This window comes from Nilaparvata lugens, chromosome X (assembly GCF_014356525.2).
Source record: "Nilaparvata lugens isolate BPH chromosome X, ASM1435652v1, whole genome shotgun sequence".
Taxonomy (NCBI): Eukaryota; Metazoa; Arthropoda; class Insecta; order Hemiptera; family Delphacidae; genus Nilaparvata; species Nilaparvata lugens.
The window spans coordinates 38,228,521-38,240,632 of NC_052518.1; the positions used below are offsets into that span (position 1 = coordinate 38,228,521).

At 32.4% G+C, this 12,112-nt stretch overlaps 1 protein-coding gene across 3 annotated transcripts; it reads left to right on the plus strand.

Moving 5' to 3' along the window:
* Window positions 1–5,325: 5,325 nt before the first annotated feature.
* On the plus strand, window positions 5,326–8,896 carry LOC120355006. 3 transcript variants are annotated; one of them, XM_039443229.1, is made up of 4 exons: window positions 5,326–5,786; window positions 6,451–6,680; window positions 7,314–7,473; window positions 8,671–8,896. In XM_039443229.1, exons 2-4 carry the CDS (start codon window positions 6,516–6,518, stop codon window positions 8,733–8,735), a joined length of 390 nt encoding a protein of 129 aa, XP_039299163.1. In that variant the 5' UTR covers window positions 5,326–5,786; window positions 6,451–6,515; the 3' UTR covers window positions 8,736–8,896. The 3 variants fall into 3 exon arrangements, with proteins under 3 accessions (XP_039299163.1, XP_039299161.1, XP_039299162.1); XM_039443227.1 differs by having other exon boundaries at window positions 5,330–5,786; window positions 8,668–8,896; XM_039443228.1 differs by lacking the exon at window positions 5,326–5,786 and having other exon boundaries at window positions 5,801–6,680; window positions 8,668–8,896.
* The last annotated feature ends 3,216 nt before the right edge of the window (window positions 8,897–12,112 follow it).

The following is a 12,112-nucleotide window of genomic DNA, read 5'->3' on the forward strand; positions in this document are numbered from 1 at the left end:
TGCTCATGTTATAATTTAATAGTGAAGTGATGAAATTTTGATTGAAATTAAAGTTCATGTGTTTAGTTTATCTTAAAAGTTCAATCTGTCAAATATTCTGGTTGCCTATCTGTCCATTCTCTGATTTTTTAATTTTGGATATTCAGTCAGTCTACAAAACAGTGCACACAACTTAATTGGATTTATATATATATTTTTTTTTTAGTTTAAAGATGACATAATAAAGAAATAAATCAAGATTCATAATAATACCTGTTATCCTTACCTCTCACACTTCAAATGTTCATTGTGGATATGATATATTGTCTGTGTTTTATATGTAAGTACTGTATTCATATTGTCTCTCTATTTATCACTACTGATTTTACACTTGATGTTTCGGAATATTGTCCTTTGAATGTACACGTATCTTATCATCGTTTGTCGATTTCTTGATGAATATTCTTCCATTTCTGCTCCATATGTACTTGTATCCTTGTTGTATCGCATCTTGTTTTATCTCCCAGAACAGTTTTTTGAATTCCCTTGATTGATTTTCCGCCAGGTAGATCCTTTCTCTATTGTTGATACCTAGGATATCTTCGTTGGTGATTTCCATTTTCCTCTTTTGTAGAATTATGTGCTTTTCATTTTTAGTTTTCATTTTCACTATGATGTTTGTGTCCTTCGTTTTATCATTTTTCACTGGTAGCCTGTAGATTGATTCAATGTCATAGGACGATACATTTGGAATGTTTAGCTTTTTTGTAATAGTATCAAATATGCTATTAAGATTTTCATTTGGTAATTTCCTGACACCCACAATTTCAATATTCTTCTCTAGTGAATGATTTTCCAAATCAAGTATCCTTTTCTCTAGTGATTCTATCTTTTTATCCTTTTCCTCATTCATTCTCTCTAATTTATCCACTTTTTCCTTGTACTGCTTCATCTCCTCAGTGATGCCGGTAATGGATGATGTTAAATTTTCTATCTTTTTGTTAATTTCTGGCATTAACTCTAGTCGATTGTTGATTCGATTGAGAATGCTTTGGATATCCGTGTTTTCGTTAAGTGAAGAGGTAGAATCACTCCTTGCTTTCATCTTCATTCTACATGTTGGACACCGCCAATCAGCTTTCTTTTGATTTGACATATTCCTATGTGTTGATTCCCTCAGTCCCGAGCATTCAAAATGCATTTGTTGGTTGCATCCATTACAGTTCACTGAATCGCCATCAGATGGTAGTTCTTCTTCACATCTCGTACATTTTTTCATGGTTGAATTTTTCAATTATTTTCCTTGCTCACAACGACTCACGTAAACCCACCTGAAGATTTTAGCAGTTCATGAAGGTAGTCGTTTCTTGTTTGAAAGTTCCGATCCTTCCTATTTCTAGGTTATGCTGTGTCTGTTATTTTGATTTCATTATTTGATTGTCAGTTTAAGTCCAATTTTTTGTTCACTACACTTTTCAACACCGTATAAAATGTTTGATATATCACTTCACACTCATTCACTACTTTTATTTTAAAAATAACACGAAATTTTAGAGCTGAGTTGAAGAGACTGCTAGTTTTATCCAATGCCACCTGAATAATAATAATAATAATAATAATAATAATAATAATATAATAATAATAATAATATAATAATAATAATAATAATAATAATATAATAATAATATAATAACATTTGTACTAATAATAACAACAATGTTATTATCATTAGTACAAAGCTATGCCAAAGTTATAAAACCAGAATAGTTTGTTATTATGACAAAACAATAATAATAGAATGAATAGACTCATAAAATAGAACAGGAACCCCAGCAATAATAAGAATTCAATCATGGCAATATATTCAATACCTTCTAGAATATTATATAAAGAGATGATAATTTGGCCGGAGGATAATGATGACAAGGAGGAGGAGGAGGAGGAGGAGGAGTACGAGGAGGAGGAGGAAGAGTGGTGGAGTAGGTGCAGAAGGCGGAAGAGGAGGAGGTGGCGGAGGAGTAGGAGTAGGAGGAGGAGCTTGTGGTTGTAGAGGGGTTGGTGGAGGTGGAAGAGGATGATGAGGAGACGATGACGAAAGGAGAAAGGTGAAAACGATGATGTCATAATCAGTGAGTTGCAAGTTAGCGACTTCCAAAGTTAGCCATTTCCAATTCTCCACAATTCTCTGGCCAGAATCAGCGGGTTCCAGAGTTAGCCAATACTGTCGGTGACAGAATCAGTGAGTTCCTAGCCAGTCACTTCCACAACCACAGTTAGCCAAATTCCAGTTAGCCAATTCCGCGTTCCCATTATGCCACACTGAATCACTCTCTCTCTCTCTCACACAAACACACCCCTGAACTTTCTATTCTCCACAGATCCAACCACCATTTTCTCTTTTTGAAAAAGTCAACGATTCTGGTGCTGGTATTCGTTCGTCTTCAGTTCATTTGCCTCTTCACAACATTTAGAAGTAGCATCGCGCTAATTTCGAGATTGATTTCTAAGATTGTAATAGAATTGGCAGATAGATTTAGATAAATAGATAGGCTTGGTAATAGATTTTTGAGTTGATAGGTTTGATAAATAGGGAATTGATTAATAGAGAGTAGATTAGGTAGTTCATTGAGTTTCTGTCAGTTATGGTATCTGTTGTGTTTCTGGGGTGACTGCGTCTGTTCACTGTTCAGGTGAGTGAGAATTTATTACAATAATACTTGCATATCTTGTTATTATAATAAATCCATTCATTTGATTGAAGTGAGAAAAAACTGATTGTACAATTTCCAATTTTCATGTCTTCAGATCCTGAAAGATTTGAACTAGAAAATTTACGAAAGATTTTATTCTCAAGCTATTTCTATATCAACAAGAAAAAAAGCTCATAGGCTTATCAGATAGCGAATCAGTCTCAATCTATTTTTTGAGAACGAAAAATAGGTTAACTTTCATCTCATCGCTATTCTCCTATTTTTGAATGCATTTTCTTTTCATTATGAAGATAAAATTTGAATTAAAGGATAGAATCTCTTCTACAATTATTTGCAATGAATGATGTTGAATACAGTTGCATATACTGTATCCCATTTTCAACATGTGGGAACCTAGTTTATTTTCGAGAAATGTTTTCATTGTCAAGTTACAAAAACACCAGAGCAGCAATAATAATAATTTTTTTAATAACCGTGAAACCTATCTTGGAATGGAGGACAGGATCTATTTCACAATTATTTGCAATAAATCTAATTTACAATTATTTAATACAGTTGCATATTCAATTTTAAACAGCTAATTGATTTTAGTGGAAATTTCACATTGAAAACACCAGTATAGCAGTAATAATCATTATTTGATAACCGTAACCGTAAGGTTTGACTAATGAAGAATGAAAGTGAAGTACCGTCTACTGTATTCATATGCATTTCAATAAATATATTTTTGTTTTACAAGGACCTGTAATTAGCAAAATAAATAACTGACAGGAGTTAAAAATCCTTCCTCTCCCAACAATGAAATTATATTAATAGAAAGGTGAGCAAGGATTAAATAATGTTATATTCATCTTCACAATTAATGTCGTTATTGATAAGTTCTTATAATAAACTAAATTTTCATGTCATAATTCAATAAATAAATGAATATGGGATGAATTAAGTCTTCTGAACCTCCTGAATAGGAATTTCTGTAATCTAAAATTCTCATACATGACTTTTTCTCTTGTAGATGGACTTCCTACATGAACTTGTGGGAGGGAATGTGGAGACGCCGCTCGTCCGGCTGACAATGAATGAAGTTGCCACCAACTTCTGCAGGGAACGCGGGAAAGGGAAGAGGTCCCTAAACAGCCTTCTGAGAAACAAAATTTTGGAGAGTAAGTGTGCTTATAAGTGTTTTATTCTTCAAGTCTTCAAGTTATTATTTTATTCTTCAAGTCTTTTTAGTGTTTATAGTTGGCGTAACATATAAGATTGGGATTGGGCCCTTCATCCAAGAAATAGCAGCATTGTCAGATTGTGTGAAATTATAACTTTTTCTAATGCGAACACATGCAACTAAATGAAGAAAATTACAGCCCTGCTTCAGAAAACTCAAGCAGTGTTGCAAAACTGCATATTTCTATGGTAATCTAACTGACTGCTGCTAAAATACCTGATCCTAATATGCCTGAATCGTTCAAAAAACAACCTTTAACATACAATGCTTTACACCTACAAAGCTTCCCCTACTTACTCCTGAGAGGTCAATGCTTTACGCCTACAAAGCTTCCCTTACTTACTCCTGAGAGGTCAAACAACAATCTTCCGACTATTTTTGAGAATTGGGAAAATAATATCAATAATTTTTTGAACAACTTTTTCGCTTTCAACACCCACTTATCTTCTAAACCAAAAAAGTTTCCAGATTGTCAAACGTTTGATGACGATTTGAACCCACAAATGTTTTCTGCTCGAGGTGACTCGACATTGATAAGCACATTCATGAATTAAAACAAAGTTATATCGGTCGTATATGAAAGAAATAAAAACCAATAGAAAGCACGAATTCTCCTTGTCATTTTGATATAAATAGCTTTACTCCTTTTAGTTCATCCCATCCCAGACAACACATGATATCCACTGGATGTCCGATCCGCTTCCGATATATCCTATGTTGATCCACGGCTATTGTGGACTACCACTGGACGTCCATCACATATCCAATCTGGATGGTCCAAAACAAATCCCAGATAGTTGTCCATAGGACATCATACAAAGGATGACCATGGGTTTTTTAATTTATTTGTATAAAATAGTTGACTTTTCATTTTCATTCTTTATTTTTCAATTATTCATTTCAATCAAATATACTACATTATATTTGAGTATATAATATGTTAGTATCAACTAAATGATATTCTTCAATAAATTTCATCGGGCGCCCGTCACTCTCCAACCCCTTATATGATCGGGATGAAACTTGGCACACATGCAGACCTATATGACCCCCAATAGGTCTGTGAAGCACATCCTTATGTTTCACCCCTGGCACTCACAACAACCCTCCAAAATTTAGCGAAAATGATATTTAAACTCGAATTCCAAGCGTGGATTAGGGCTGAAATTGACATATAGGGACTATCTTTGAGTTTAATTTCAATTCTAGGACGAGGGGAAGCTAGATTCAGAATAGTTTAGGAGCAATGAATTTTCAAAACTCTTATCACCAAACGACTTTGAAAATTTTGTGCATCATATAACAAAAAATTACTTACTCATAACAAGAGTAAGTTTTCTAGATGTAAAATTGCATTACAAATACTTTTTATTTCGTATATTTTTTCAATTAGAGCCATAGTTTTTGAGTAAAAAGCATTTTTACTTGTTTTTTGTTCATTCAACTCTAATCAGACAAAATCCTGGTGATTCTGTGGAAAGCAATAGGATTTTTGTGAGATTTAACGAAAAAATTTCAACTTTTCCATACTTTGTATGAAATAGCTTATTAACTTATCATATATAATAGTGAGAATCTTAGTAGGCTATATATATTTCCAGTTTTCTTAAGTTTTATTTGAAAAAAATGGAGAATAGCTATAAATATTGATCTTGTGATATTTTAAATTAGAGCTAAATAGCGCGCGCAGAATGTATGTAGGTAGCACTGGTTCTGCGCCATGGCCATTTTGATCTATATAAGTTGAAAGAGAAAGTGTTTGCTCGCTGGCTGTTTGCTCTTCTTTCTTCGGTCTTTCTTTACTTCTTTGTGGCTATCTTGAAAACGTTGAATCCTAGAATTCTTGAAAAACGTGGAATCCATAAATTGCAAAGGTATGTGTAATATATTTTTCCATAACTCCTCATAAGTTACTGTTATAAAATATTTAATATTATAGACTGAGCCAATCAATGTAGAATAGGCTATGTCATTTCTTTGTTCAGTTCTCATCATGCAGTATCTGTAGAGGCTGTTAATTTGTTACCTGTGATTTGATCAATAAGTTGCAAATAAGGTGTAATGTTATAGGCCTATTATTTTTCCTCAACTTCTTGAAGGTGATCTTCATTTTTGATTTTCAGAATAGCCTATGAATCTTATAGACCTGGCTAATCAATGCATAATACGCTGTCTTTTTAAGGTTGCTTAGGTTAAGTCTGTGTGATTTTAAAAATTTATCAACGCTAGCCTATGTCATGAACAGTAAATTGACAAAACAAAATCGGTTACTTATAAAATTATTAGGCCTATAAAAAAATTGAATTGTGTACCATTGTCAATGTTACACAACCTAATCAAGGCCAACCTATAGAACCTAACCTTTCAGAATTTTTTGGTTAAAAACTGATATATTCACGACACAGTTAATTTTTTTATAAAGCATTTTTATGTACCCTCTAAAATCACTGGTAAAATGGGTAAATACTGGTGAAAGTATAAATCCCCATTTTTATTTTTTTAAATATTTTGTTTTAATATTATAAATACTTGTTCCAGAATTCAGAAAATAAGTTCTTCAGCAATTAGCTCTTCTGAGAGCTACTACTAACAGCAACCGAGACATGTTGGAATCAATATTGAAATCTCAAAATCAAAATACAGACCCCTGGTCAAACCAGCAGCATGATGAAATCAACTTTGATCCGGCACGATTGTCAATGAAGACTGAGGAGAGTCTGCTCAAAATAGAAGAGGAGCTGAGAGATAATCATTCCAAAAATAACATGGTAAGATATACTTTGTTGGTACAACTTCAGATTTCAATTTTCAGTTTAATGTACAAGTAAATCTGCAACTGGTGTTCAATTTTTTAAACAATATTAGTTTTTTAAACTTGAAGTTTCTCCAAACTAAACTGTATAAAATATTATTGTCAGGAGAAATGCTTGGATCTTATGGACATACTGATGTTAAAACCATTAAAAAATGAAATTATTATGTTTGATGTTACTATGTTAAAGTAAAGAAGTTTTTACTAGTTTTTTTTTATAAATTGTTTAAACAAATTGAGACAATACAGTAGAGTTTTGGTATTCCAAGCTTATTGGGACCAAACCTTCTTTGGATAAGTAGGAATTTGGAATAGGTGGATTTTATTAAAAATTAGAAAATAAAAATGTAATTGAGTTATGACTTATATAGTATTGAGTCTATTATCCAAACCAATTGGTAAGCAGAGCATATTGCATGTTGACTCGAAATGCTGAGTACCTATTTATCCTCAACTTCATTCAGATTGGACACCTCTTATTCTTATGTGTTATTTTAAATTTACTACAGTTGTGCTGGACTTTGCTTGCAGTGTTAATAATAAGAGTTTTACTACATTGTTAATATGGTTTTTGTTTTTAACTTTCCAGGTCAACTACCTGAGTAAAATTGGCGAAAACAGCATAAATGACATGACGAAAAGAATAATGAGAAGACTTATTGGTGATGAATTAGCCAAAGACTACAGCTGGTTTGGTGCGAAAGGGAAAAAACAGTTTTCAATTCTTCAAAGTGCCAGAGTCCTTGAGGGTAAGTGCATGTGTTTAGTTGTCCAAACGACTATTAGTTGCATACAATTCGTAACTCAATCCAACTTGAGCTATTTATCTTGACTTTCAACGCTTTCAATAGAACAGCTGACAATATCAGTGTTTTAGCGAGCTCTTCAGCCCGGGGCTCACTCACTAGCTAGTGAAGGTAGTGGCTCACTATACTTTGCTTACCAAAACGATGGAGTGAATGTGAGCAAAGAATTATTTTGGTTCGAAAACACTATCAGTTGAAAAGTCTTGAGGTAGTTTCACATTCTGTTCAATATATTTTTTTAATGATTGCCAAAATTGAAAATTAGCTCTTTTTACATGAAGGAGTAGTCATATGTGAATCAATATTTCAGGCTTTCAGCTGATAATTTTACCAAAACAAAACTACTAGTACTTCTGGGAACAGTAGACATTGCGCAGTTATAGCTATAGTCAAAATACCGCATCCCCAAAAAATTTTAAGGTGACGTTCAGCAAAACTAAATTACACAAATGTTCTGAGATGCAAGCTTTTTGCTTTTCATTATCTAAACATTTTGAATAATACCAGCATATTGCGATTTAAAAGCAAAAGCCTAAATCCCTAACCTATGGTTTTAAATAAAAATTTAAGTTTCCATTATCTTCTTAAGTTAAGTTCATTCGTCTTTATACTTATGATTTTCGGGGATGAGATATTCTGATTTTCGCAGTTATAGGCCTAAACCATATTATCCTTAAAACGCAAAATTTCAAAAAGCCTTGTGTATACATCGACTTATAGTTAAAAAAATTCCTGCCAAATCTCATGAAAATCCATTGCCGCATTTAGCCGTAAATGCGGAACAAACAATAAACATAAAGAAAAATGCTAAATCATCGACTTGAATCTTAGACTTCACTTTGATTGGTCAATAATTATTATTATGATATTCAATCCGATCTTTTGTTAGACAGAATATAGTATATATTTACATTACTCGTGATTGGTCCAGGACCAATGCCTGGTATATAGGGGGTCCTGATTGGTCTACTAGTGATTCAGTGAACAGTAGGGCTTGTTCACTTGGGCAAGAGAAATAATGTGGTTGCCTTGAATATCGTTTTAAGGGATTGAAAACTAAAATTGTAAAACACCATTTAAACCTCACTCTGACTATAATAAAATCAGCAGTTTACAACAATTTGATCTTCATTTCAGAAGCTGTTAAGATGGGGTTTCAAGAAGCAACGGAAAAAACGATTGAAGAGGCCACCAAAAATGGTTGAGGCATGCTCCTGAACGTCAAACCGGAAAACAAAAACGGTTCTTGTAGTAGCTGTAGTAAAACATCTAAAATTGCATCATATATTTGCCATAAAACAAAACAAAAACGGTGTTTGTAGTAGCTGTAGTTAAACATCTAAAATTGCATCATATATTTGCCATACTTCATGAACCTTGAATATGTTTTTAAAAGTAAATAACAATAGGCCTATAAATAATAGTTTAAATTAAGTTCAATGAGTACTACTAACTTTTTTCATGATTCTCTTAGAATAATGTAACTCATTCATGACAAAATTCTTACGTTTTCCCACATTATCTTAGTATATGGAAAAAGTCTTGCTTTATCAATACTTTTGAATCAAAATTTTCAAGGTTATATCCATTTTGTAAAATATTTATTTGTACACCTAGCAGTGGCGGCTGGTGTAAATATAGATTGGAGGTTGCAGATACCAATCCTAACTTTCATAGGAAGTAAGAACGCGATAAATAGGGATTATTAAATTGTCATTTTAATAGGGATAATTGTCATAGAACTTGAATTATATCATTTTCCCAACAAAATTCCAAGTCACTGTAAGAGATAACAATAAGTGAAATAAATAAGTTACAAGATTCAATCAATACAATAGAAATAGAAAGCCCAAAACTGTTCTACATAAGATCAGTCTTAATATTATTAGCCTGGAAATACAATATATAGCACAGTAATATTTTTAACTTGTACTTACGCGCTCACGCAAACCCTTACTGATTGTGTGGATTTCTCAATATTGGAAGGTCTCACAAACTTCTCAAGTTCAATTACATTCTCAATTGCTTTTAACTAAATATCCAATTATCCAATAAATTTTCAATAGAATGAATATAGTTTTTGTTTATTACACGATCACTTACATATCCTTGTTTATTATTACACACACGTTAATTTTGTTTTGGAGCCGCCACTGACACCTAGGGAGGAAAGTTATACTTTTATGAACTGATGTTGATGGTTTTTAATTAACCTGTGATTTCAAAATAAAATTTTGTTAAAATTTTAATATGCATTTTATTTATTGAAATTCTTTTTTAACAGAATCTAGAATTGAGTACCGTTTCGGGCCAAGAACTGCACCGGAATGGTAACTAAATCTTCACTATATTATAAAAAAATGTATTCATGACAAACATCTTAGTTCCTCAATGGTCAAGAAAGCAAGACCAAATTTGGTCGTAAGTAGATGTCCAATGGATTTCCTAATTTTATAATTATGGCATCCACAAGACATCTATATGATGTCCTACAATATCCAAAAAAGTCTAGCATGGATTGAATTAGGATGTAGATGGATGTCCAGTGCAATTTCGAAAGAAAAACATATTCATGCAATTTTTCAATTTTATAAAAAATACAGTACCGTATTATTTCCCTTGAATCCTTTCACCCAGGAACTTTTTAATACTAACCTAACTTGCATACCGAGGATGACTTGCATATCAAGGATGGGTCTAATCGGGAATTTGAAGAAGTTCGAATTTTCCTCTGACAACACTGCTATTTCTTGGATGGAAGGCCCAATCCAAATCTTATGTTACCTGTAGGCTATGCCAACAACAAGCAATAATAATAGTGTGATAGCCTTTAAGTAAAGAAGTAGAATCTCTGAAAAGTTATTTTTGTTTCCCTCGCCTCTAAAGTAATTGTAATCCTTTCAATAGAAATGTTCAGAACACATTATGCTAGTGCTCAAAAAATTAAATTGATTGATAGCTACATTAAAATCTCACCTATTAAATTCTATTGCTTGAAATGTTGAAAATGAGGAGAAATATAGCTTGCTTATATAGAGCAATATATAGTTTGCCTAATGGACATCAGAAGCCTTCTTATGTGTCCATTGAATGTTGAACTTTTGTTTGGCTAAGTTGGTCGAATCCACTACCATACTTCAGCCAACTCTCATAAGATTTACATTGAAATGATTTGCGAATCATAAAGTAATTTATGATTATAAGTTATAGGTTACAAAAATGTGTTTTGCCATACTTGTTGACTGTTTATGGAGTAGCCCATCCCCATACTAATGTTGATCTCTGTTGTAATGTTCATTTTCAGTTAATTACCGGTACTCCATGAAGAATCAACAAGCATGGTAAAACACATTTTTGTGTGTAATAATAAACAAGGCCCTCATTTAAACTTAAATAATCTTATAAAATATTCTTATTAGTGTAACTTTTATAAACATACTACCTATATACTTATGTGCCTTACTATACAATTATTCCCAACATTTTATAACATGAGTTCAAAAAAGCTGCTTTTTACACGCAAAAAGTTTTTATACCACAATTATTGGCACTTTATAAAGTATACCCACACAAATATTGTTAATCTGTGTTGTAATGTCCATTTTCAATTCATTCAGTGTAACTTATAAGATATAACTCATTTTTCAAACCCTTTCCGTTGAGTTAAGCCACAGGATGCGTTTGGTAAAAACTGTTCAAGAAGGAACACTTTTTGCTCTTGGCAAAAAAACATGTTCACATTAACGGTAGCCTACTCAAAACAAAAATGTAGATCTATGGTAGCCTGTACACCATAAATTACATGATATAAATTACTGATGATATTTTGCGGTAGCCACACAACAATTATCATAAAAACCCTCCATTTTCATACATGTTAATATGAATGTGCGCGATTCAATGAATGCTCTGTACAGTATAACACATTGTAAAATTCTGTTCTCTGCGTCTCTGGAGATTTCACGAGCAAGCTGTTTGAAACCAGGGTGTAAGAGTGGCTCCGGCAGGCTGGGACCAGAATGTAATTTATTAAAAACTTCAAAAAATAATTGAATTAACTAGAATTTATTTGTCACGTTTTATGAGATTGTAGTGGAATAAAAATGTATTTTCAAGTTGTATTCTACTGTTTTTTGCTCGCCTTATTTCCATATTTTCTCAAATTCCACTGTGAATGCCTGCTCATAAAAGTTGTGTAACCACAATCAAATTTATCATGCAATTCATTCTTTAAAACACCCTTGAACCAATAACAGATGAATAGCTTACACTTTGCTAGCATTCACTTCACTCCCTTTTATCATTATTATTCATAGAGATGATGTGGAACTCTTATCTATCTAATGAATCCTATCTATCTAATGGGGAATCTTACACCTGATCTTATTAACTGCTAGTTCAAGGTTATTTTATGAAATGTAATTGAATGAAAAATTTATTGATGATACATAACTTGGATAGTACAGTGTATGAAAATGAATGTATCACACAAATAATACATGAATAAATTAATGTGTTTGTCAATAATTAGATGTATTAGGCAACATGTATAAATGAGGTACCTCAATTAAATGAGATAACT